At 37.9% G+C, this 27,980-nt stretch overlaps 1 protein-coding gene across 17 annotated transcripts in view; it reads left to right on the top strand.

The window, feature by feature from the left end:
* LOC102220179 (transient receptor potential cation channel subfamily M member 3-like) overlaps positions 1-27,980 on the top strand; it is a 145,269-nt gene that overhangs the window by 100,708 nt on the left and 16,581 nt on the right. For 6 of the 17 annotated variants that reach the window (XR_002753602.1, XM_023343975.1, XM_023343976.1 and 3 more), the window contains exons 9-19: positions 5,072-5,144; positions 9,070-9,170; positions 9,436-9,570; positions 9,664-9,714; positions 14,571-14,606; positions 14,763-14,903; positions 18,566-18,595; positions 18,950-19,242; positions 20,772-21,000; positions 22,828-23,031; positions 25,677-25,817. Coding sequence is in view for 16 of the 17 variants with exons in the window: in XM_023343975.1 (XP_023199743.1) it covers positions 5,072-5,144; positions 9,070-9,170; positions 9,436-9,570; positions 9,664-9,714; positions 14,571-14,606; positions 14,763-14,903; positions 18,566-18,595; positions 18,950-19,242; positions 20,772-21,000; positions 22,828-23,031; positions 25,677-25,817 (1,434 nt within the window). In the remaining variant the exon portion in view is untranslated. The remainder of the gene's footprint in view (positions 1-5,071; positions 5,145-9,069; positions 9,171-9,435; positions 9,571-9,663; positions 9,715-14,570; positions 14,607-14,762; positions 14,904-18,565; positions 18,596-18,949; positions 19,243-20,771; positions 21,001-22,827; positions 23,032-25,676; positions 25,818-27,980) is intronic. The other 11 variants (XM_023343973.1, XM_023343980.1, XM_023343983.1 and 8 more) reach the window with 3 other exon arrangements.

The following is a 27,980-nucleotide window of genomic DNA, read 5'->3' as shown; positions in this document are numbered from 1 at the left end:
CTCTTCTGTTTATAAAACTCCATAAAGCAGTTCTAGTTACATTTGACTATGTAAAAGGTCCTCTATAAAGTTTCATTGATTGACGGTTTAAATCTAACAAAACGATTAGCTGTTTTCTGAAGGCGTCAGAGGTTTGTTAGAGGACATTCTTAGTGAGCGGCATTGTGAAGACCAAAGAACACATGAGAAGGGTTCAGGCATCACATGGTGGAAAAGTTAAAAGCAGAATTAGGTACAACGTCTCCAACCTAGAACATGTTATGGACATGAGTTCAATCTGTCATCTGGAATGAAAAGAGTTCATGTGGGAAAATCCATCTGTAGAACAATTACTAGTTTAGAACAGCAGATTTCTGTTTGTTGTGCTTGTTATGAAAGCCATTGTCAAAGTCATGTAGGATACAGCAGATATGTAGACAAGAGTGTACCAGTCGGAGGTTTGATATGTACTACATATCAAAATATATCATGTTTTCACATGATGTATTTGAAAACAGTTTTGTCCTTTTATCTGTTAGATTTTTAAAATTTCAGGCTATCCATTTTTTTGTAAAACATAGGCACAAATTCCATTCATCCATCTGTCCGCCCGTCCGTCCATCCATCCATTGTCATCCACTTATCTGAGGTTGGGTCAGGGAGACAAAGGGTCAAGCAGGTAACCCTAGACATCCCTCTCTCCAGCAACAACCTCCAATTCGGTTTGAGGATCTCAAGGGGCTCCGAGGGAAGACAGGATGTATTGTCCCCTTCAGCGAATTTGCTTCAAATTGCTCTTTGCAGCTCCAGATATTCATTATTACCTGCACAACCAATAAGGTTTTCATTTGGCAGATTTCCAGTAGCAAATAAATACATTGTTACATTGTTTAAGAAGTGACATGGGAAAATAACTACACATCCTATCAGTGATGAGAAAAACCTCCACAGGAAATGTAATTGTGAAACGCTTTCCTTTTTTTCTATTTTGATGATTGCTAAAGAAAAATTATGTTTCTGCATAGGCACATTTCATTTCCATCCTCATTGCAAAAGGTAGAATAAACAGGACTGTAAGACTGGGCTCCTTTTAGCATTACCAGTCAACTGCTGCTGCCAAAAATGTAGGAAGCCAATTTTTTTGTCCAATTATTGGACTATTGACGCCTCTTTTCACCCGCTCCCCTGCCTATGAGTGGTGGGGGGTGGAGAGCACAAGATGGCCATGTTGGCATCTCAGAGTGCGCTATAAATAATTTAACATAGAATCATCCTTATATGTTTAATTTGGATTAAATATTGAAGAGAACTCTCCAGCCCACGGTGTTCCTCAACCTTCCTGACAAGAGAAACTAGGAAGGAGTTCGAGGAACATTAAGGAAAGTAGGAGTGATTTAAATGGACTGCGAGCTGGGGGAGGGAGAAGAAGTGAAAAAAAAAGAGCTACAGTGCAGAGATAAAGACACAAACAGAGATGCAAGGAGAGAACAGTTCATTATTGGCAGGGGAGCATCCCTCTGTTTACTGTGCAGTAGAAAAAATCTTGACAGTTTAGCATTTTCCCCTAAACAAATAGACAAGTAGTTTTGAATGTTTTACACTTAGGTTCTCAACATGAATGCAGTGCCAGAAATTTGTGGGAGTTAACCTTCTTCAAGTATTGTCCACGAAAGGATTTGGAGAGCTCAGTGTTCTGGAAAAGTGTTCTTGCTCATGTAGTGTTGGCCATTAGTTGTCTGTGAATGTGTGGCAAGATCAGTAGGCTCTTTGGCTGTCAAATGAAGATAAATGTTTTATAATGAGCTTGATCCACTGACGTGTGAAGTTCAATCTGTGCAGCATGTTTAAAGTTTGTACATTACCAATGCTGAAGATGCAGAAATCTTTCTTCAAAGCTGCGCCACAACGAGAAGGATTGCACCGTTCTTTCCAGTCCAAAGTCAAAGCTTCATCCTTCTTTTATCTCTTTTGCATAAAACAAACCTCCTTTTTTCTTCTTCTCACTTCATCTTCCACATCCTATTGAAAATTTTCAATAACTGTATCTCTCTATGTTTGTTTTTAACTGAAATTACAGTGTGGATGTGAAAAGCATGCGGGTTCAACACAAAAGCAACCTTTTCTTGTCCACCACATCTGTAAACCTGCTTGTTTGCAATAACTGCTATTCAACACCTGTGTCTTGGACGAAACGGAGAACAACAAAAAGAAAATCTGTCTGTTTACATTTTGCGCCCCTTCATTGGCGAGTCTCTGGGGGACTGTCGAGATTAAAGCAGCTCAATTGCAATGTCACAGAGGATATGCTGCACTTCCCCTGTGATAACAGGTAGACCGTACCCGAAGAGTCACCTTGAGGGTGTAATTGCGTAAACTGAACAGTGACGACGAAGACAGAAAAAAGGCAAAGGACTGGATAGTCCAATAGTAAGGTTGCGTGGGAGGAGCTGTGAGATGAGTGTCTGCAACAGATGGTTGGAGGAATAAAAGGGAATAGAGGTGTCTGTTTAGAGGCATATATGGGAGCTAAAAATAAGCCCAAATTTGAACATCTTCTGTAATTATTGTTCTTCTACTGCACAATATTAAATTCTAGTCCTGAAGGCAACCAATAATACCCTGCCAGTGTGCGTGTGTGTTTTAGGAAATGTGTGTAGGGAAACTCCTTATCATAAAAACAACAGGGAACAATGGGCAAATAGCCGGAACAGAAATCTTTATTAATGAAAACTTATTGAAGAACAAAAATCCCCTTACAATTAAGAGTAAGCTAGCAACCACATCCCTCTGAAACTGTCTTTTTTTGTTCCCCTGATCTCAAAAGAATATTACAAAGATATATGCACATGGTTTAACCTTTAAAAGTCACTATGTGTCAGGACAGATAAAACAGACACAAAGTGGCATTCTAATGAGGATTTTATGCTCATCCTTGTTGACCTCACGACGTCAAACACCAAAAACAAGGATGCCGCCTCTGTCAGGGGTGGGAGGTGTTCTGTGCAAATCCTAGGTTTTAAAATATCAAATTTATATTCAGTTCTTTTGTTTTACTTTGAAAGGAAGTCTGGTGACAAAACCACAGTACAGACGGAAAGCCAATAAAGAGTGGGTGGACTCTGTCACTTTGCTTGATCCCCCACATCCCTATTTTCTAACTTTTTGCATTCAGTTAAAGTGATGCTAAAGAAGCAGAAAAAGCAGAAGGGTTTACTCACTAAGACTATTTCTTTTGCAGTGGTGATTCTACATAAGCACACCTGAATATCCCCCAAAAGCACCATTCACTGTAAAATGTTAACCGTACACCTCAAAGTAACATCTAACAGTAACACCTATGACTGGGGTGTCCAAAGTTGTTCCTCAATGGCCTCTGTCCTGCATGTTTTTGTTCTCTCCCTGGTGATAGTAACAACCTCCTCAGCATTTCAGTGTTTTTGCAGAGGCCTGCTAACGATCCATCATTTGATCCAGGTGGGTTGACCCAGGGAGAGAAGTAAAACATGCAGTAAAACATGACCTATGAGTTCAACTTGTGTTGTTAAAGTTGTATATTTTTTTCTGAAGTGGCATCTACTGTTTCAAATGAGAACTGCAATGAGCGTGGTGCATCTGAATCATCCCACAGGGGCAAATGCTTTTTCACCCTTGTGTATGTACCGCAAAAGTTACATAAACATTCCTAAAAATGCTAAGGCTTATACCCTACTGGTCAAACCACACATGCTTAATCTGGACTCTTCTCATGAACATGTTGCCACTTGTTCACACCCGAAGATTTATTTTTTTGTATCAATGTCTATAGTGTAAAAAGAGAACTGCAGTGTGTTGTGAAACTAAAGCAGCAGCATAGAAGGCAACACCATTCACATGAACACTGAAACTGACTGGGAAGACCGATGCTTAAATATATGAGACTAATCTCTGTTGAACTTCAAGCAAAGAGATGCTGTATTGTGTGTATGGACACACACATGCATATGAAAACTCACTCATATTCTACCACCTGCGTTTTATGGGGCCAAAATGTCACTATTCCTTCAGAAACCAAAGCAACATCCCTTCAGCATACACATGGCGTACAAATGATAAATGAGACGACTGCTGCTTCGTGTGTACAGACTTAACCCACAACACTGCAGCATCTCACAAAGGGAAGGAACCATTGCAGACGCAGAGCCTGCCGATTCCTGAAGCTCCACAAAATGAAGCTATTCAGGAAAGGGGGCGGGGCCGGGGGCTGCAGGCATGGAGGTGGGAGGAGATGGATGGATGTAGGGATTAGAGGAATAGCTCATTAGGTATTCAGAACACACATATTCTTCCATACAAAGCTTCCCCAAGGTGCCTTTCACACATTCATACATAGGATCATGTGCCCACACATGCATGCGTGCGCCTGCATGTGTGTTGCAGCTCAGCACTGTAACAAACAACTGTGACTTCAAAAGCCCTGAAAAACTGGGGTATTCCTCAGCTTCCCCTCGCAGGTGACTTCACAGCATCAGTGGATCACCCAGCTAAGTGAAGCTTTCGAGTACATGATGAGGAAAATATTTTTTTTTCCAAAAATCCCTGAAACAGCACACACACAAGCACGCGCACACACCAAATAAAAAAGAATGGTTTATGGTGCCGGACAGAAGCAGGAGTTCCCATTCATTTGATACCCAATTTTTTTCACGCTTTTCTTTCAGCTTCTCAGATTCCTTCATCTCAAATCCCCTCATGCCCTTCTCTCATCGAATCGACTGGATTTCAGCTTTGTGATGTCTTTTTGCCGTGGAGACTGGAGACAGTACAAGAGACCGGTGTTTTGTGCAGTACACCCAATCAATTCTCTTCTCTCTTCTTTCCTCTTCTCTCCATCAGAAGCAGTGTTTTTAGTGAAAGAGTTTAATACAGCAAAGGAAAGCACTCCATTGGCTTCCTCATTGTGATTGAATTTTCTTTGTGCTGTAAGCCTTCATGCACTTGCCAAAGCAACAATAGGACGGTTCAAGAGGAAAGACACTTATTGGCACTTCTGCTGGTGTGGAAAACAGACATTTACTTGTGTTTATTCCCGTCTGTCTTTCTCATTTTCTCTCAGATAACAGTTTTCCGGATGGGCTCTGAGGGTCATCAGGACATTGACCTTGCCATCCTCACTGCATTGCTCAAAGGTAGGTCAGGGCATATAAGTGTGTGTGCTGGAGCTTGAGTGTCTTCAATTACACTATGTCCCCCAATCACTGTAGATATTTGGAGGTTTTTGAGCAATACATTTTTCATCCTAGCAATTTTTTTTCTTTTTCAGAAGCGTTATAATTGCACTCCAGATTAATGAAGAGGCATTTGCTCAAAAGCCTTTTATTCCCAAGGTGGAGCTTTATTTGGAAAGAAAGCTTCTGGCCTTCTCAGGATGTGGTTAAAGTCAAAAATTCATTTGATATAAAATCTTAAACACCCTTGGTAAAATGCCAAGATTTTGAGATGTGAAAATGAAACCAACATAAATAGTCTTTGAACCCTTTTACACCTGTAACCTGTTAAGTTGAACTGTGAAACAAGCAAATTTGTTATTGGAAGAGATATCAAAACATTTAAAATGCATCTTTTTAGTGCGGGTAATGGGATTTGTGTTGATAATGATGGCATGCAAACCAAAGTGGTGTGACCACATACTGTTTACTTTAATGGAATTGGATTGTTGCACTACCAATAGATATACCAAAACTGTAAATTTAAAGTACAAAAAAACGCTTTCTGACATACTGTCACGATATGACCCTCGCGTAACTGTGACCTGTTCATGTTAAGATAAAAAAAAAAATGTTTAGACAAAATGGACTGTAATTGAAAATTTGTTGTGGTATATTTATAAAAAACTAAAACACTTTTGAGCAACAAAACCAAGGATGCCAACAAGAATCAAATCTACACATAACGAGAATCAATCACAAAACTGGACCAAAGAGAGGGTGAGGTTAAAAAACTGAAAATATACAGAGAGCGCGATTAAATAGAGACCAGATGTGATCACTGACTAAAAAAAAAGTCCTGGCTTAATGTGGAAAGCAAAGGACAATATAAAAAAAACTGTCCACAAAAAATAAACATAACTCACAGACTGGAACACCTCATGTACGTGGAATAAAAGTAAGCATCTTATGATGTATCTACTGATGTGCAGCATCTTCAGCTTTAGGAGTCTTTTAGCAACCAGAATGGAGGGAAGCTAGTAGTGAATTAAATTTTCTATGGTTTTAGTGTGAGATAAAAAAAAAAAACTCCTGTAAAATCATCAGTTATTGTGATATTAGCCAGTCATTGAGATAAATTATTATGGGAAAACGTGGCCGCAAGTTGCAAAAGTCTCTTCTGAAGAATGCATTCGTTTTCTGTTTTTGTTTGAAAATTACATTTTTGGGGTCTGGAGATACTTTGGAAGAAATCCAAAAAGGATCACCTCAGAGCAAGACCACTATTACTGATGGGCTCACTGTTTCCCCTTCATGACTTTACACCATTACCTCCTGCAGCAGAACACACACATAATGCCCCCATCTCTGTATGACACAGTAGGGATAGTGTTCTTGGAGTTCCACTGTTTCCTCCAAATGTAATGATGAGCATATGGCCAAACACTTTAATTTTAGTTGAGTCAGACCACAGGATGTGCAACAGAGACCTTTCTGTTATCTGGCTTTTTATGTTTTCTTTCCAGGCATCTGGGAATTGTTTGTAAGAGTTAAACAGACTTGTGACGGTCCACATTTCTCTTCCTGATGCCTTGACTGATATCTTTTTATTTTCCCACAATTCCACTCAAGAAAGCATATTTTGCTTTTAAATATATTCACATGTTTGCCTTTAGTTATCTTCACTTTTGTAAGTTAAGCTGTCAGAAGTCTTTATAAAAGCCATGATGTTTTCATTTGAGCTTTTTTTTTTACTTGTTGAGAGGCATACTAATATAGTATATTTACATATATCTCTATTTGAAGGAAACAATAAAAATATCTCTGAAATTATTCTGAAATTTTGAAAACAAAAATACTGTAATCCTAATTTACCACAGACAGGAATAATCAAGAGTGACTATTGAAGTCCACTCACAGTAGAAAATCATCTTGGACTGGTTGCATAGCATTGTATGAGAAAATATAAAAAACTCATTTCTACTGAACAGTATCTAGCCAAGATTGTCTGCTCCAGTCATTTTACCCAAACAAGGTAGCGTGCATAATATAGTTTGAGCACTTGGCCTTTTCTTTTGCATCCAGAGATGTCCAGGAAGATAAAACATTAACTGGCAGTTTAAATAAATTCTACACACTTTAACAAATTATTTACTACTGGAAATAAAGTTGATCAAAGTGTGTACAGTTCATCTAAACCTGTACTGCTCTGTGTTCTCACACATTTCCCAGGGACACACACATGCACGCCCACACCCATGCACACACACACCACTGAGGAATCCATACTTCTGATTGTTGCTCAGTAGCTTGTATTGACCATGGTTTCTCTGGTTTCCTCTGGGACAACGGCTCATTCCTTTTCACGCTCACATTTGTGCACATAAATACAGACTGAACAAACGTATGCATGGGTACAAAGGAGCAGCAGGTCCTGTGAGGCTGCTTAGCAATTCAGAGCAAATGATTGATTATCTCAGGAACTGCATTTCTGGAAAGCACTTCAGCCCACAGAGGAGGAAAAGACACAAACTTACAGTTTGTAGAAGAAAAGTGTAAAAGAGGAATGTGTTTTAAATAATTTATGTGCAGCGTTGATGGTGCATGATTTTCCATCCCGTTTTTTGCTCCCTGTTTTTAAGCTCATCCCAGATTTATTTGCTCTTGTTCCTTTAGTTTACATATGCTTTTATTCCACTCACATTCTTTTCATATTATCTGTTGATCTAGCCCTCATTTTTTGTTCTCCTTTTCATCCCATTTTTATTTTCTCTCGTGCAAATTGTGGCAGGGATGGAATTCAGATGAACAAGCAAAGGAGGATCAAAGACAGAGAAAAGAAAGGAAAAATATATGAAATAAATTGGGAAACTTAAAGATAAGAGAAGAGCTTAGAAAACACATACTTAATGGTCAACACTGTGACAGACAGAAAATTAACATGCAAGCCGCGTTCTGCTGCACTGGAGTCAATTGGAGGTGTAAAATGAAATCCCTCACATCTTGCATGAGCGCTTTCTAAAACACTGGATTAGATTTGTTTGCTGTGGTAGTAAGCTGCTGCCTGCAGCTCAGCTAAACAGAACAGAGTCAGACACATGACTTGAGGCGAGAACAGACCAAAAGTAAGAGAAATGATTTGAGTGCGTCCTCATGTGTGTAAGAGATTGAGTGATTAAGGGAAGTGGGAAAAGAGAAGAGTTGGAAGGACTCACTGTGTAACTTAAAGGTGTGATTGATGGCTGACTGTTTGGCTTGCATCCTGAGGACTGAGTGTGTAAAGTTAATTCACTGCAGCTCAGAACCCCAAGGGAGACACAATGAGAGTGTGACTGTGCTGATAAAGCAGCACAGTCACACTGGTTTTTAACATAGACATTTCTTCGCTAAAGCGCTTATTAGTAGGTGTTGCGTCTTATTAGTGGGACTCTGTCTGAACTTGTACCAGTAAGCTCCAGTAATTCTGCTCAGACATTTAAGCCACAGGGAAAGCGCTGTGTGAAGTGATAATGTTGGTGTGCTCATTAAAAATCACCCATAGTTGCGTTACAGTAGTTTTCTTAGATTTCCTTGCTGTGAGGTCGTACGTTTTAACAAGAACACCAAATTGTGGTTTTGGTTAATGGGGACTTAAGTGAGCCAGAAACAAAATGAAGCAGCGACGTTTTCATTATGTTATTCTGAGCCTTTATTCCCCCAAAGCCTTGCAAAAGCATTCCCATGGATTTTTTTCAACTTCTATGTATTTATTTACATATTATTTATTTAAATTTATAATTGTAAGATGCCAGGAAAATATTACAAGATTTTCATGTTAAACTTACAACTTACAAAATATGTTTCTTTCCTCAATCTGTTTCCTTATCAGGATAAATTCTTATGACCATACCGTTGTTTCCTACACCAGGTGCCAATGCTTCAGCCCCAGACCAGCTGAGTTTGGCTCTTGCGTGGAACAGAGTGGACATTGCACGAAGTCAGATCTTCATTTATGGACAGCAGTGGCCTGTAAGAAGCAATAAATGCATGAAAATCTTCAGCTGTGCTCAGTGCTTCCAAATAATTTTCACTCATATTGCTGTTAAAGTTTTTAAGTTACTAACTGTACATTATTTAAATGAAAACTTTTTTCTGCTTTTATTTTTAATATTCTTTACTTAAATCACAAAACAAAAAAAGATCACTATGACTTACTTAAAGGATAAAAAACATGCCACTTTATGCAGTTATCATGTCATACCAGATGATTTTTTTGGTTTTTCACTCTCTGTAGGTGGGTTCCCTGGAACAGGCGATGCTGGATGCCTTGGTTTTGGACAGAGTGGACTTTGTTAAGCTGCTGATTGAAAATGGTGTCAGCATGCACCGCTTTCTCACGCTTTCCAGACTGGAGGAGCTGTATAACACGGTATGATAATAGGAACAAATGACATAGTGTCACCACAGTTTGGTTTTTTTTACAAATTCTTGCCATAGCAACTTTTTCTCTGTTTTCTAACAGCGACACGGACCATCAAACACCCTTTACCACCTTGTCAGAGATGTCAAAAAGGTACGCCTGTCACTGCCGTTTCAGTAGCTCTGTAGCTGCTCAGGCTCACTGGATGCTAATATTGTTCACTGGACATGTTTGACTACAGAGGTTCAGCTGCTTTTTTGTGGTGTGTGTGTGTATATATGTCGTATATGTCTATGTTTGTGTGTGAATACATTTGGTAGATCTAGCTGCTGTTACCATCAATAGAGGCCAGCTTTTCTCTTTCAGCTGGTTTTGTGCACTGCCTTGGCTGTGTAGAGCTTTGCACGTTTTCCAACCCTCGTGAATAAACAGCACAAGTATCACATATTGCTAAATCCACAGGAGCTAAGGTGGACGTAGAGAAAAGATACGCTTTACACACACTCTATATACAAAAGACACATCTTTATTTTGTCACTGATATTAGACTCAATGTTTTCTATTATACAGTCAGATTTGTGTTAAATATCGCTTTATGTTAAATGCTAAGATGAGACAGATTTTTTTTAAATTTATTTCTATTTTTTCAAAGTTTGAAGATTACATATTTTAGGAGTGTGTTTTCAAACTATTTGGTATGCAGAGGTGTTTCATTCAAAATTAATTAAATCGACAAATGAATAATAAAATTAAAAATAATCATTAATAAATGAATAAGTACTGCTATTAATAAATCAGTTATCCATACTTTATCAAATGAATAAATGTCCTCATGAGATAAAACAAATATATATATATATATATATATATATATATATATATATATATATATATATATATTCTTTTTTTTTTACATTTCAGTTGTATTTATTTGTTTATTTCAGTATGGTGTATTATTTATACTTTATAATAATTCTATTTTTTAAACAAAATTATTTTTAAAAGAAATTAAAGATACTTTACATGTTTCCAGGCCAGAATAAAAAAAACACAACTAGCTGCAAAATCTTTTTTAAAAAGGAAATGCTGGCAGTTTTTTTTTTGTTAACATTTTTACAAGATTTCAGATTTTTCTGAATTTATTGAAATGATTTGAAATGTCTGACAACAAGACTACTTGGGAGAAACTGCTGAAATCTGTAACAATAAGGTCCCTATTAAAGTAATTAGTGTCTGAATATTTCTTCTTTTTTGATTTCATGAGTGCATATATGAATTTCATCAAATATTTTTTTTAACTTTACAGTATTTATTTGTTTATATTTGAATGAAACAGCTCTCTATAATTTGGGAAGGTGATGATTATTTTATGGCTTTCTAGACTTAAGACCAACTAATTGTAGGCACATCTGGGCAGCCTGAACTGAACAGTATGTCTATGTTCAGCCATGATGCCGCTCAGAGAAGACAGGTTGTCTGTCTCACAGAGAAATGTGATTTGCTGGTAAATGCACACACCAAAACGAGAACAACTGTAAAAAGAGGCTTTCAAATGTATTATAATACTTAAAAGATTTTACCAGCATGAGCTGAAAGGCCTCAGCAAAGAAACAAGCCATTAATCCTAATGTAAAAGCCAGATTTTGGTTTGTAAATGCTCTTGTAAAAGAGAAAGACTCACATTTTTGGATACATGCCCTGTGGACTGATGATACAAAAATTTTGGTGTTTATAGTCATAATGGCCACAGTTACCTTTGGGGGAAATGGGAAGCTTCGAAGCCTGAAAACACCATTCCAACTGTGATTTTTGATGTGGCAGCATCAAATGTTTAACTGTTTTACTACTGGAGGGTCTGGCAGACTTTACATGATACATGGCCTGATGAAGAAATAGTATGTGAAAATATTGAAGCAACATCTCAAAATGGCTATTTTAAGATGTTGTAAAAAGCTTGTGGAAAGAAACCTAAAGCATATGACCCAAGAAAAGTATGAAAAAACAACTTCAATAAGCAAATGTATGCAAACATCTAAGTTCGAGTGGAATTTAGCAAACAAGTAATTTTAGTAATCCTTTCTGACCTGGAACAGGAAATTTGCAGTCTAATTTAATTTCGGACAGTGGGGAAAAAATGGTTATGATTCGAGTGCTGATCAAGAGTAACTCAGTAGATACGATTTATGTTTTATTAAAAGCAGTTGAATCAATTTGATATGAATTAAAACATCTTAAATTAAGTTGAGAGTTAATTTCTTGAATAAAATTTTGCACAGATTCTCAAAAAGTAAAAATGATTCAATGTGTTTTCCTTTATTTTTTGTATTGACACAAAAAAGAGAGACTTTATTTCACATTTAGGAAAATCTCCATGGACAAAATTATCCGTTTTAATTTTGTTGTACACTCAGGAGACAGCAACGCCTCGTATTCTATTTAGAAATGTTCAGCAATTAACTTGCTTTGGGCTTATTTGAGATAAACATTGTCTATGAGATAAACAATGTCTGAAGCAGAGCTCTGAGCTGATGTTTCTGAGTAAAAAAAAAGAGACCACATTACTAATACAGTTATGTTTTATTCTCATCATGCAGCCCTGTAGTGCAAGGCATAGTTTTCCTGAAAATGTGTGTGTACTTTCAACGGTGTAGCTGGGTGTTTGTGTGTGTCACTGTGCTTTAAGTATGTTCCTAATTAGATTTAACTACTACCCTCAGGTGAGGTCTCTGTGTCATTGCTGTTCTCTTTTATTCCTCATTATTCTCAGAGGATTGCGTCGCTGTACTAACAGAAGATGTATATTTTTCAAACTGCGAGTTTCAGGTTAAAACTGAGTAGAAAGCTGTGAGGCAGCAGGCATGCGGGTTTCTGAAGTGGATGTGGGCTTATTTTCATGAAGGAAATCTCAGCAGTAGAAAGAGTAACAGAAAATAAGAGCCAATATTTACTGAGGCTAGATTACCACTGACAAAGGCAAGTTAAACCAAAACAATCAGAGGACAGACGAATTGTTCACGAGAACTAAGAAGCAAAAAGATTCAACTGTTCAACTTTAAAAAGTCTTAGTCAAGATTAAGAATAGTTAAAGAGAATGCCAAATAAAATTAGCTTTCAACATACACAAAGGTTTGGTCCCAGAACTGAGGCTCACATGCAGTACTGTGCAAAAATCTCTTTAACTCTTTCTTTGGTCTATCCAAATACCTTCTGGTTATTATTTTTTTTGTAGTTGTTTACTATTGCCCTGTCCTAGTCTTTATTTAGCTTACATGCTCTTTTACTTAATGTGTCCCATCTGAATTTAGCATATTCAATGAGAACATGCATGGCATAGTTCACCCAGATCAGCTTCAATCATGTTTCAGTCACATATAGAGAGAGACGTATTCATGGAAACGATGGCAATGCACTGTCCTCGTTTTTTTTTTTTTTTGTCTATTCAACTGAATTTGGCTCACTGCGTACTCTATTTTAATAAAAAAAAATGTCTTTATTAAAGAAGACATTTACAGTATTTATTTGAACTTCTGCTGCTTTTTCACTGAGTTGCTATCCATGACAACAACCCATATTATGCAATGGGAGAATTGGAAGTAGAGTTGGTCATTCCTGTGCTTGATAAAAAAAAAAACTTCAAAAAATTTACATTGTTTTTATGTGTTTAAGATACTGTAGGGGGAAACAGAAACAATATCACACATGTATCATCTTTATGCTGATAAATATATACTGTCAAATATGATTTCAACTAAACACTGTCATTTTGTCGATGCTTAAAAAAACTAAAAGTTTCCTTGATGATCTGGTCAATTTCAACATGTTAAGTGTAAAATCCAGAAATGCGTTGGTTAGCTTTCTTTTTTGGTTAGGGGTTCAGGTAACTGTCTCATTAGTGATTATTATGGAACCACATAAGTTCATTCTCTTCTGAATACATACAATCACAGTAATTATACATTTTCTAAAGTTTACACTTTTGAAAATGTCAGATTAGACTTCTGAGACTTAAATTAAGTTTAATCAATTGAAAACATATTAGTCACATGCAAGTAAAAAAGCAGTGGAGGTTGCTAGCAGTCATAAAGCTTAAAACTATATGTCAGAGTTTCTTCTTTTGGTCAAATAGATGCTTACTGAGTGATTCTGTACCGAAGTTGATTTGTGGGTAATTAACTCAAACAGCTGACAAAATGTTAGGCGCCCCATTTGTTGTTGTTCCATGAAAGTCTATAAAAGCAACACTTGAATTAGTTCCATCAATAAATTTGTAATTGATTACGTTAGTGTTAGTGTTTTTACGTCACATATTTAGGACATTAGAAATGAAAGAGTTCAAGTGAGAAGATTTCTTGGATCTCTCTCAGCCCTATTCCAGAAGCACAGGGGCAGCGGTGGCGTCACAGTTGATTTTAAACATGTCAGACAAGTGGTGTGTCTCGAAGGAGCAGTGGGGGCCAGGGTAATAAGTGCAGGTCTAAGGCTGAGGTTGATGGCATGATGAGGAGCAAAGAGTATCGACATAATTCACATGAATGGACTTCTGTTTCAATATTAACTCTCCCCTCAAGCTTTAATAGCCGCATATAGCTCCATGCTCCTACTGCAACTCTCTTCCAGGCTAATGAGTCGCAGTGCCCTTTACTTTCCTACAACACAATATTTAACCTCATAGAAGATCTCATTACTCTTCTGAATAAAATTATGAAAACTAATTCTGGTCTATTTTTATTGGGATTGCCCTCAGATTGCCCTATAAGTCAAATAGCTCCAAAGTTTTTCACAGCTTGTGTGCCGTGAGAGTCACATTCTGAAAATCTTTAGCCTGAAATTGACGTTCAAACCGAATCAGACCTTCAAAATGGTGGCTAAATGGAGGCAAAGTCTTGTTTGAGACTAAGATGTTTTCTAAAGACTGGAAGAGAGATCCTGCCTGAGTTTCTGTGTCCCTCATTTCCGCTGCTCTTGCTTATCGTGCGGTTTACTCACTGACATTGTGTGTTCTTTCCAAGCGAGAATATCCAGGGTTCAGTTGGATCTACTTCAAGGTGAATCCGATGATCACGTTTTCCTTTGTAGCCACAAACAATTTGACATGGATTTTGTGTTTGTGAGTGTGTATGACAGTGGCTCAATTCTGCCCACTGGTTTCCCTACCTTTGTTAATCATTTGGTGTTGGTTGTTAACACGCTCTGGTTTATAGGGAAACCTGCCGCCGGACTACCGCATCAGCCTCATCGACATTGGACTGGTCATTGAATACCTCATGGGTGGGGCGTATCGATGCAACTACACCAGGAAGAGATTCAGAACACTATACCATAACCTCTTTGGGCCCAAAAGGGTATGTAATTGATTTTTACCCTCATTAGCATCCAACTGGTTCATCAGCTGCAGCACTAGTGTCATTAATGGAAGTGGACCATATCAGTTTGATTAGCCTCAAGATCAAATTTTCCCTACAAGTGCAACATGCATGAAATGATATTTTATTAATTAACTTCAAAACACAGAGGGTCCTCTGAAGAGAACATTTTAATTTGCTGATGCAAGTAGTTTATTAGCATGAGTGGGTATATTTTAAATATTTGAACATGAGAATGGATAGGAAAAACACGACTTATGAGTAGTGTCATGATAACAAAAAAAGTTGCAGCCAAATAAATGAAAAAATGACATTTAAACTCCACAAAATTGAAAATTTTTTATTTTTTTAGATTATTTGTCCCAGACTGAGGGATAACCCCCCGTTAAAGAAAAATGAAAATACAACATTTAACCACTGAATAAGAGATGCTATGAATTGGAAATTTTTATATAAAATTTTTATATTTTCTTTTAAATAGCAACATGACTTTATGCACTAAAAATCAATAGGATGCATAACTTACAATGTCACTTACTTAAAAGAAAGAAAAAAATATTGAAATGTTTTCTTTCTTTTAGTAAAACCAACAAGTTAATTTCTTAACTTTATTTTTTTTTATTTTGTAAATGTATTAAAGCAAATGTTTGAAATTAACTGCGTTCGTCAAGCAGTACTGAGCAATTGTACGTTCCTTATTCTTCCACTAATTTACAGGAGTACAGAGGAATATGGGCACCTGTACTTTAAATCTGTGCATGCCGGCTCATAGCAAGTGTAGGCAGACTAAATGATAAGATATTTGGTTGACGGGGGAATTTGAGATGCAAATCTCCTTTTGTGAAATAGATGGGTGCAAAAAGTCCTCTGTGATTTTGTGAGTGGAAAAATCACAGGGTGCTTTTGTAAATCAGAGACACAGTCCACCAAAGACAAAGAAATGGTTATTATACACTTGAAGTCATAAATCAGCCATTCATAGTGATGTCTCTTTATCAAGTACTATCATAAATCAGAGAAAATAAGCACTTTATCGCGGCTCTCACAGAACATAATCTCTACAGCCAAGTGGAGGAAGGGATCATTAAAATCACACTCACGTTTAGGGCTTGCCTGTTTTACGTCACACACACACACTGCTCGTTACATGGTGTTCTGTTGCTCATTCTGCTTCAACAATTTCATTATTGCCTCAGGTGTAGTTCAAACAGGACTATGCTCAGGTGTGTCTCAAACTGTTATTTGTTGTTTAACAGTGGACTCAAATGAGTATATATTTTTGAGCATATTCGGTATATATTGAGTGCTGGAGAACACTCAGCAAATACAGGCAATTTATTGCAAAATAAACAGATTAAGGTAACTTTGAAAATGTATGTACTGTTTGGACCCAGATGGCAGGAGCTACAGTCACAAAGCAAAATGTACAGCTGCTTTTGTACAACAAAACATTTGCATTATAGATCTAAAATTCATTCGTATTTGCAGCCAGGCATTAGAAATGTGATGCACATATCACAACATATGACCTCTTGGTTTATGCCTTATTGATAAATAATTCATGTTTGAATGAATGGAAAAGTGAGTTGCAGTCATCTCCAGCTGAAGAAACTATCCATTGACAGATGCTTGACATTACAATAGATTTGTTAGACACGAACTGCTTTTTACATACATGATTGCACACTTGAAAGTTCAGCATTGCAAACAGCATATGCACTTTTCCACAGAGACAGGAGTGACACCATCAGACAGCTGAGTGAGCAGATGTACATTAAGAAAACTGTACAGGCCTGAACCCGTGACCTCCTCAGTGAGTGGGACACAGTTGTTCTGTCACTGCTTCTGCCCACAGGGTCTCAGTCAGCTTCTCCCTGCAGTAGGGAAGCTTCAGTGTGAATAAATAATGTACACAGTTGATATGAACGATTATCCTTGCTGTACAGTGAACACTTGTCTTCCAGGGGGATAGAAATGCTCCACTAAGTGAATTTCCTAAAGAGGTTCGGCATAATGTGAATATTGTGCCCCTCAGACACCTTGATGGCAGAGAACAACTGTGAGCCCAGCTGGGTCATTTTGAAACTACAGTCTCTTTCAGATAAAAAAAACCCAACACATTCAAATCACAAAATTCAGTAAGATTTATTTGGATTTTATGCAATAAGTCAACTGAGAGAAATGCATAATTGTGAAAAAATATGAAAAGCCGTGTACAATTTTCAAAATTCTCTATTACAAAAATAGTGTGAATAGTGAACTGAATAGTGTGACTTACATTTGTATTCAACACACCTGAGTCAGTTGCTTGGAGGAGGACATTGGAATGAATTACATACAAGTAAATTCTGAATTAGTTTCCTTTAAAAAAAAATAGCTCAAGCTCTTTCTCACTCTGGATGGAGAACGTGAAAGAACACGATTGGATTAAGGTCTAAACATTATCTGGGGAAATTCTAACATTCCCATAGTTTTAGTAAACTCTTCAGGGTGATGTGCACTGTTAGGATTCAAACTACCATTTTCTAGCCTTTTATTAATAATGTATTTCTTCTTGCCACTCTCCTGTAACAGTCAGATTTGAAGATTGCATTACTCTACAGACTCTCCCATCTGACCTGTTGCTGCAGCTCCTACAGCGTTACTGTTGCTCTCTTCGCTCAGCCAAAGATAGCGCTCATATTTGGATTGATATACTTTAATAATTAGCTGACTTCTGATAGCAGCTGGTTGCGCTGAGTTTTTATTTTGAGCTCTTACTGTAACAGGGCTGAGTACAAATGGATACCACACTTTTCAGATACATATTTGTGAACATTAGGCTTTTGCATGCTCCCTCTTCCACATTATTACGTTTCTGTGCAGTGGTCTATAACACTGAAACAAAAAAGACTATATTGAAGTTTGTGGTTTACTGTAATAACATGTGAACAAGGATAAATAGATAGAAATAACTGCTTGGCACTGTAGTTTTTTAAAAGTGTTCTGTGAACCACCATGATGAACATTAATTTGTTGAAATCCAGAACTTTAATACTGATTTTGTCATGCCATTTTGTAATCCCACCATTTGCTGACCCAAGACATGAATGGAGTACTTTAGATGTTTTTTTTTTTCTTTGTCGCTGTACTGTAAATTTCAGAGGCTTGGATTCTACCATGTCATGCTACAAGATGGAAATAGTAAGGTGGTTACAGAGGCGCAGATACCAAGGGAGCAAAGAAGCAGGACAAGAACCAAAGATAATAGAGAGAGTCGGTTCTAGTTTCACCGTGATTTGCTGGATGAACTGAATGTGCCATCACACAAGTACATGTAAAGTAACAACAAAGCTTCCAAATAGATATTGCAATTCCCAAATGAAACACGAGCTATTTTTACATGCTCATGAATGCATAATTCATACATGTCCTGCTTTTTGACAGTTACTCTATACTGTAAAGGCACTTTGCTGTAAAGCATGTAAAACAGGACGTTATTTCCTCAAATATATAATAGTATGAACCTAAAATGCAATCTTTTGGTATGGGTTTAGACAATTCTTAAATTGAAGCCCATTTAAATTTATAAGTTAAGTCTTATTGCACTGAAAATACAATCAGCAGGATTTATCCTAAATGTGCTTTTGTCACTTTTGTAGCCCAAGGCACTGAAGCTGCTGGGGATGGAGGTGAGTATTGTTCTTTCAAGGTTGTAATCCACTAATTTCTTTATTCTTTCTCTCACGCTGCCTTCAAATACTCCTACTTGTAAAATATGCAAAATGCTATTTTGCAGCCCCATCAACAAAATAGTTAAATAGCTCAATGTGAGTTTTGCTTTCAAAGAAAAAACTTAGCTTACTGTAAAATGAATTGGATGGAATCTGTATAGGAACATATGGGACAGCTGCAATATTTTGGTAAAAAACCTGCCAGATTCTTTTCAGTTTACAGTCTTATAAAAACCTAAATAAAAAAACACACTACCTTAAACTTAATGTAAGAAAAAGTATAAAATTGTACGCTTGACTTCATTCTATCAGGATGACATGCCAATCCGGAGAGGCCGGCAGAAGACGACACGTAAGCGAGAGGAAGAGGTGGACATTGATTTGGATGACCCCGAGATAAATCACTTCCCCTTCCCCTTCCACGAGCTCATGGTGTGGGCTGTACTCATGAAGCGCCAGAAGATGGCGCTGTTCTTTTGGCAGCATGGAGAGGAAGCTATGGCCAAGGCCCTGGTTGCATGTAAGCTGTGTAAGGCTATGGCACACGAAGCGTCTGAGAATGACATGGTGGATGACATCTCCCAAGAACTCAACCACAACTCCAGGTGGGTGACATGAATTTGAAAGAACTGGAAGGCATCGAGTTGGGCATTTAGTAAAGAATCCCTGCCACCGTCGCACTGACACAGATGGATGCACTCATACCTTCTCTACTGCACCGCAGTCATTTTAGTTTCCTATTGGATGTGACATGTACATGCATCGTGTTAATGAAAGAAATACGCTCAAATTAAGGTAATGCAAGTGATGATAAAAACTATGGAAATATTATAAATCAAGGAAAATGTTTAAGTTGCAAACACAGCTCAGCCTCACATTAGCTAACTCCACTGACTACACAGTTTCTATTGATTTTCTTACTGCTGGCATCATTTTATTTATTTTTCTAGACAGAGTTTTTTTTCTTTCTGGAAGCTTAGAATTTTAATCTCCCATGTGTTGTTCACATATTTTGGGATGTTTTTGAAGGTCTTTGTGTGTGTATGAGTTTGCACAGACGCAGGGGATGATTTCTTACAATGCATTTGAAAATGTGGCTTTTTCTTTCTGCACCGCTTTCTCACTTCTCAAGATGTTTCACACAACCTGTTTAAAGAATGCTGCGGTATTCACCTGTTACTTAAGATCACATCATGTGAGTCCTTTGGAAAATATATTCAAAGAAGAAAATCCCTCGTCTGTTCATGCAAAACAGCAGAACTGTGTTACATGTGCATATGTGACATTGGGAGTAATAGTTTGACGAAGCCCCAAAGTGGCAGCAATGTGAATGTTTTAGAATGTGAACATCTTCGTGCTCGTGTAAATCAACAGAAGTATTAAGGCACATGTTTCAATATTTTTTATGATATTTGCTTTTGTTCATGTATTGTGCAGAATAGCAAGCTTTAAAGTTACCAAATCATTTATGTCTAAGCACATAATAGAAAATACAGTGAAATAATGTGGGCGGGAGCAGAGGGAGAGCAGTTTAACTGAGAATCGCTCACTTTTTAGAGTGGAACGGTCCGGACAACTACAATGTGTCATGTCAGGCTGTTCCAGAGCTTCAGGGCTGCCGATAAGAAAATGGGTCGTGGTTTTCTATTGCTGGTCATTTATACAGTAGAAACAGTAGAAATACAGTAGAAGTTTACATACAACGAAAAAGACACACACCTTTGATAACCACTAACCGCTTGTATGTTTCGGGTTATTGTACAGTTAGAGGACCAATTTGCCCAATAGCTTTAACTTCCCATCTGATGACCTTAGATATTGTTTCAGACTACAGGACATGACTCAAATAATGAAGATTTTTGTCCCTGTATCCATTTGAAAACTGTAATTTGTTTTTTACGTTTCTTTTGTAAAAATTGCTTCCTCCTCACTGACAGAGCTTTCAGCCCATGTTGATTCAGGACACTGTTCACTGTTTATAATAACCCTGTCTTACCACCTTGAGCCAGCACCTTTGGCTTTTGATATCTAATGTAATGTCTGTGATGTCAGCGTATTACTTAGTGGGCTTAATTTTGATATTCCAATTAAGTAAATAATTTTCTCTTTTTACGTTTTCCACGACGTTTCACAGAGAGTTTGGCCAGCTAGCTGTGGAGCTCCTAGACCAGTCCTATAAACAGGATGAGCAGATGGCAATGAAGCTACTGACATATGAGCTGAAAAACTGGAGCAACGCCACCTGCCTGCAGCTTGCGGTAGCAGCTAAACATCGAGATTTCATTGCCCATACCTGCAGTCAGATGCTGCTGACCGACATGTGGATGGGGCGTCTCCGCATGCGCAAGAATTCAGGCCTGAAGGTAGGATGACAGGTGCAGATATTTAGTTCACCCTGATGCATCACTTGTGAACTTCACAGCATTTAATATTTGGCATAGCCTGCCTGGTATTATTGTACAGCAAATATGGAGCATCTACAGTTTGTACATGTCTCTCGGAGAAAGGTTAGACAGCCAAAGTATCGTTTACCTAAACAATATTAGAGTTTACATTAATGACAAGTGTAACATATTACATAAAAATTCAATTCAATTCCACAGCTATGATGTGGTGATTATGCAGTATACTATGCAAAAAAGAAGGGTGACAGCTGCTAGGAAAAAAAATAATGAATCATCTGGTTTTGCTTCCAAATACAGAAAATGAGGCAAACATTTCTCTTTTTAAAATACCACACATTTCTTAATCCTGCAGTTTACTTTTGACTGGTGCTTTTTGTTCTTTTTGTGCTTTAAAATATATCACAGGTGAATATAGGAATGTTTAAATTGCATGTTATTAATTTGGTAGAGCTGATTTAAATTTCTTTTGCCCTTTGCTCAGGCAAAAGAAAGATGCTAATCAGTTGATAACAGTTAAACAGAGATATTGGGGTTGTGACCAGTCTGAGTGCTCTTGTCATTTCTTAATTTGTGTAAGTCTCTTAAGTCAGAGTGTATGAATGACTTAACCTTAATTAAAAAAAAAAGTCCAATAAAACTCGCATGGATTCTGATCTGCTGAGTCAAGAGCAAATTTTTTGTTAAACAGCATTGGCTGAATTTTGAGCGATATTTGCTTGTCTAGGTTCTCCAGATGTTTGATGTTAGGTTGACACAGCAGCTGCTCAGACAAGAAAGGTCATAGCTATTTATAATGAAGACTTGCCTCAGGATTTTCTGAAGTGTGGCGTTACACTCCTTTACATGGTGAATGAAGTGAGACAATGGAACGGACTGGTGTGCTGGCCTTTTTGCTGGAGAGCAGGACAGACCTTGCAGTTCAGTAAATATTTGTCGTCGTTTGCTGGAGGAAGTGAGAGAGTGCACTGCCAAGACAAACTCAGCAGAGCAGAAAGACAAAGGGGAAACCACAAGTGGAACAAACAAGATTTTATGGCCCTGGGTGTTTACGATAAAATAACAATGTCAAAACAATACGTCTGCATGTGGTTTAGCTGTATTAGATGCAGGGGCAGCTATCCTCAACACTCTTGTTCTCAAATTACTCCCCAAAAGGACTGCGACTTGCAACAAGTGGTACATATCATTCTTTTCGCTTGAATAAGTCGGAGCGGATTGGTCTTCACCTTTGACCCTTTGATGGGACAAAAAGAAAAAAATTCCTTTTTGGGAAGATAAATATTTCACTGGTACCAGCCCATATTCATTTAACTAATGCTACGTTATTGATATATTGTGCTGACACCGCAGCCATTGAATTTCCCATTGTGATAAAGTATGGGAAATTATCATAAATGTTTGCAGGTGTATGCAGCTGCTAACAGAGAAGAGCACACTTGATTATGGTGTTATCCATCTTCCTCTCCTTCCCACAGATCTACTGTAAGCCCTTCTTGCCGAGACTGTGCTGCTCTGATTTTGCATTTCAGAAGTGAGAGCAGCATATTTGCATCACTTCTATCTGATGCAGGTGTTGCTCTCATTGACCCCTAACAGAACAGTAATCATGCTGGCTCTCTGAAATAAGGGTTTTACAATCGTCACATTGAATTCCAATAAACTACAATAAAATTAGGTGATATAGCGCTTGACAAAATACTGATACACACTGTATATTCAGTGTATTCCTGTTGTCAAATCCAGCACTTTATCATCTCATTTTCTTATATTTTGTCTGTCAATCAGGTGATCTTAGGCCTGCTTCTTCCACCGTCCATCCTGAGTCTAGAGTTCAAAAACAAGGATGAGATGTCCTACATGCCGCAGGATCAGGACACGTACCTGCAGGAGAAGGAAGAGGAGGAGCCAGAAAAACCAGTCAAAGAAAAAGAGGAGGAGGACATGGAGTTCACAGTAAGATCTTACTGTGAGACGCAGTACAACTCTGTGGTGAGAGAACCCACCTCAGCCCCGCATCTCAGAAATTATACACATAATCAAGCAAGACAACACACACACTTTATTTGGGTCCAGAACCGATCACAGTCCATATTCTGTGTGCCTTTATAAATATCTCTTGTGGATGCATTTTTAATTTTGTTCCTATTGTCCACAATGAGAAATGAGCAAACATGTGCACACAGTGCTTCCCACACACTTACTCGTTTCTCTATTCTGGCCAGCTGGACAGTTCCAGTACAAACTGGCCTTTCCTGTTTCTCGTTGTCTTAGCAAAGACTTGGTGTGGAGTTGTAGCGTCTCAGTCTGTCGCCGACTGTGGGTTCCCTCGTGTGTGTTCCTCGCTCTCTCCTTTCTTTTTTCTCTTTCTTTCTTGTTCTTTTCCAAACTCCTTCTTTGCTTTTCTATTTTTTCTTACTTTTATCCTGTAAATCCTCCTTGTCTCTCTTGCTCTTTCTCTCTTTACCCTCTCTTTTCCCTCCAAACGTAGGTCTGATTGAGGTACAGTACTGAATGCCAGCCGATTGCTGCCCCCCACTCTCTCCCATCAGTGATGGTTTGCTGCAGCACACCTCTCAGCATGTCAGCTGCTGAGCATGGGAGGCCCAGGCTTTTGCATTATATAACTGTATCTGCTGGATGCTGCAGGGATTTAATCATGCAGAGTCTGAGTGCATTCTCCCAGCTCACAGTGGAAGAGTTGGTCCATCTGCGTAGACATGGATGTACAGCAGGAATAGGATCCGTTCTGTTTCAGTTCGTCTGGTGATGATTCCCTGATCCAGTTTGTTTTCTTCCAAGCGAAGACTTGGGATTAGAAAAGTCATTTCAATCCCCAAACTGGATCAAGTCATTATCTCAAGAAGTGACTCAACTGAAATCGTACGTCTTCGGTGCCACTGTACATACTTTCCATCTGCATACAGCTAAGCCAGCCAGCAAGCCAGCGCAAATGCTTACAAAACTGGGCTTGTAACACTTACTTGAAGGCCCTGAGGCACTCTGGTATAAAACAAAAAACACATGTTTCCAATGCCAGAGAATGCATTGTTATGATCCATTTGTTGTTGCCCTGGCTTCTGACTGCTCAAACACACCTTCAGATTCTTATGAATCGCAGACAGATTCATACACCAACTGCTTCACCACAGAGGGAGATTGTATTGCTCTATCCTCAGATGTTTTAGATGAGCTACTCTGTAATGAGTTTCAATGGTTGTGTGACATCTTGAATGAGTAAAGAGCATGTTGATTGCAGTAAAGGCATGGTGTGACTTTCACACGGGCACCTATATCTGTTCCTGCCAAAATTCCAGTGAGTGTGTGCCTGGGATAAAACAATGTTTCACACATTTGGAAGATAAACACATCCCTGTGTACTTACATGTAGACACATTTTCTTTGATTTCAGGCTGATTTAAAAAAAAATGTTTAGCACTAGCATACCATGTTAAAGCTTGGGTCAGCTCTCAAACATACAGTGTTAGTCAAAAGTTTACATACACTCATCATTATCATGGACGTCATATTAATTTTTGGGTCACTTTTTAATCATTCTTTCTCCAAGGCATAAAGGTTATTTAGCAAACACCTTTTATATTGTAATATACAATACACATCTGTACATAAATGTAAATAAATATAGGCTGCTTTATCAACTCAAATGTTTTTGTCCAGGTTTTAACCATCTGACCTCATCTGATGACAGGAAATAATCTCAGATGTTCAGGAAACCTCGGGAGCAGTTTTCTGTTAATGGCTAAATGACGATTGTTTCTCTGCAACCTCTGAATGGACACTTAAGCAAATATGACGGGGTGTGTTTGTTTACATTTTAGCCAGTGTGTATATATTTTCACCCTTTGTGGTTTAATTAAAAATCTGCATTTACTACAAACTTGTTGAATTACCATGCAAAAACATACTAATAAATCATTAGGAGGTTACATTATTATGACATTCATGTCCTTAAGATGCATGTAAACGTCTGACTGACACTGTATATTTTAGTTCCTTTTAATACAATACAATTCTGTGGATAAGCTCCCTCAGAGAAATGGTGTTGCTTTTACATTAAGACCATGACCCATTAAAAAACAATGGGCTCCGAACCCTCTCTCATGGATTTAAAAACTGTGTCACAGATTGATATGAGATATCTATGTCTTATCTTTTTCCTCCTCTCACTCTGTCCTCTTCCTGTCTCTTATCTCGTTGTCTGTCTCCTGCCTCCTAATTGTTGTCTGAGACACAATCCATGAGTGTCTGTGTCCTCGTCATACCGTGTTACAATATCAGCCTTCACTCGAACTCCACCTCACACAAACATTTCACATTTTGGAATGACGGCATTGCTTGCGCTTGCTTCTTTGATTACATTATTTAAAAAAAAAAAACAAAGTTGCTCATGATATAACCCTCTTCTCCACTTTTTTTTTTATTTCTTTTACCCAACCCTTCCTTTTTCCACCTCCTCCCCTTCCAATACTCGTCCTCCTCTCTATCCTCATTCTGCATCTCCTCTGCGTTTCCATCCACCACACTCCCTTCCTTCCCACACTCTTCTTTCCTGAAATCCTCACACCTTTCCCTCCCTCGTCCCTCACTTGCTCCGTGTGGGCTTCACGCTCGCCCAGGCGATGCTGGGTAAGGTAGCCACAGAGACATCCAGAAAGAAGGATGTTGAGGAGGTTCAGAGCCGCCACCGCCTTATCCCCATGGGACGCAAGATATACGAGTTCTACAACGCCCCAATTGTCAAGTTCTGGTTTCATACGGTCAGTGTTGGCTTCAGCAACACCTCCCACATTCTCCTGTGGAAATTGTTTCTGCTGACTATGCAGCCATTAATGTCTACTTTCACGCACAGCCTCTGTTATCATTAGGCTCCTGTTCCACCGTGTCATTACTGAGGTGCTAAAGTTAAGTGAGAAGTGGGAGACTCCTGAAAGCAGCAGGCTGAGAAAAGAAAAAGAGAAAGAAGGAGGAAAATGAAATTACTTACTGTGAGACTCCTAATTCAACAACACAAATACATATTTAAACCTAATGTAATGTTCTGACTTAATGCTTCCGGTAACGCGTGCATAAAGTAAACATTTAATTTATCTTTAGATAGTAATGGCAACAGCATGAGCAGCATGCATCAAGATTTTGCTCCTTTTGTTGCCTTTGAATTTGGTGTGCAACTTCTCTTTGGTGTCATTTCTGCCTGTGAGGAAGTGAATAATAGTTCATACAAGCTGATTGTTGGTTTCCTACACTTGATTTGCTCATTCAATGGAAACATCTCATTAACACCAGCAGAGGTTTTTACTTTTTGTTCATGCTAACAAAATATTTCAACTCTGCTTTTTTCTTGTTATTTTTTTCCTTTACTATTGCCCTTCACCAACCTCCATTTTCTATAATTGATGTTAAATCTGCGGTATGCAACTGAATTCTTAGTCTAGTTAGCGTGGACACTGATAAGAGCGGATAAACATTTTCCTGTCACTGTAAGTCGTTTCTCTGCCATCAGCACAGTTGCAGCAAACTGGAAATCTTTAGCTTGTGCACGCTGTGTGGGGGAGGGTATGAGCAGTGCGTACACGAGCATGATTGCCAGTGCCAAGACACTCCTTACTCTTATTCAGTGCTTCTAACTGGGAGCTGTGTGTTTCTTTAGATGGCAGTAAGACCACAGGGAGGAGGCAGAGGAGCTTGATTTTTATATAATATGAGATTTTCTGTCTCATATTATCCTGGCAGGACATGGTGACAGTTCTAACAAGTATGTAAAAAAAACATGTTTTTATAAAAGTTATCTACTGCAACTTTAAAGAGGAATATTGCACAATATGTCTGATGTATTGTGCCAATGGAGCAGATGGTTGGTTTTTCTCTCAGAATTTGATCCTCATCTTATTATGCAATTTATATTCTTACTTGTCACCAGCTGTGGAGCACTGGCATGATTTTATAAATCAGGCTCAACGTTTTTCATGCATGTGGGATTTAATGAGAAAAGTCTCTGACACCCATATTACAGTCTCTTCACTGACTTGCATCATTGGTATGCTTGACTTGCAGCTAATGAATGAGCTGTTCCTATTTCCATTATTGTTGCTTTAATTTGCTTTCTAAATATGTTCAAGGTTTTGCTGTTCATCAGAATTTAAATGCTACTGAATGTGTTTTGATATAGAAAAATGTAAGACGCTGGTTTGAAAATAAATCCAGCCTTCAATACTCAAATAAAAATGTGCACAAATATTATACAGATCTATTTCATGTCATTATTTCAGAGAAGTGTCACCTTGACAGCTAAAAGTCAATGATAGCTTTTCAGTATATTTAACTTTTTATCTTATAAACCAATTTAAGAAGTCTTTATTGCCAACAACAGACCTGAATTTATTAAATTCACATTGCTACAGTAACAATACCTTTGTATTAGCCCAACTTTACATTTAGAGGAAAATGAGCTGACTTACTGTTATGTCTTGAATTGCTTAATCATGTATTGTAACTATTCAAAATTATTAAAATGCCATTCTGTTGAGATTGATAATTATATTAGGACTCTAAAGAATAAACAGGATTTTACTATTATTTTTAAAGCTAATGCAGTATAAGGGAGTTCACATTTCAAGCTGTCTTGCTAATTGCTAATTAATATTAGCAATTAGCACTATTAATATACATAGCACTACATCAGTCATTTACATGTGCATTTTCTAATCCAGCATGTCCTATGACAGACAGAATTTAGTATAAAAACAGATCAACCATTTTCTGTAATAAACATTTTGCTGTGACATTTATTTCCAAACTGTAGCCATTTGTATTAACAGGCAACACATCACTGTAGAAAAATAGTTTCCTTTCTAGAAGACTTTTACTTGTTTTAGGGTTCCTCTAACACCTCAGTGAACCTGGAAATTGCCTACTTAGTCTTT

The sequence above is a fragment of the Xiphophorus maculatus genome, chromosome 12, assembly GCF_002775205.1.
Source record: "Xiphophorus maculatus strain JP 163 A chromosome 12, X_maculatus-5.0-male, whole genome shotgun sequence".
NCBI classification, from domain to species: domain Eukaryota; kingdom Metazoa; phylum Chordata; class Actinopteri; order Cyprinodontiformes; family Poeciliidae; genus Xiphophorus; species Xiphophorus maculatus.
This window is presented reverse-complemented; position numbering and strand designations above follow the sequence as displayed.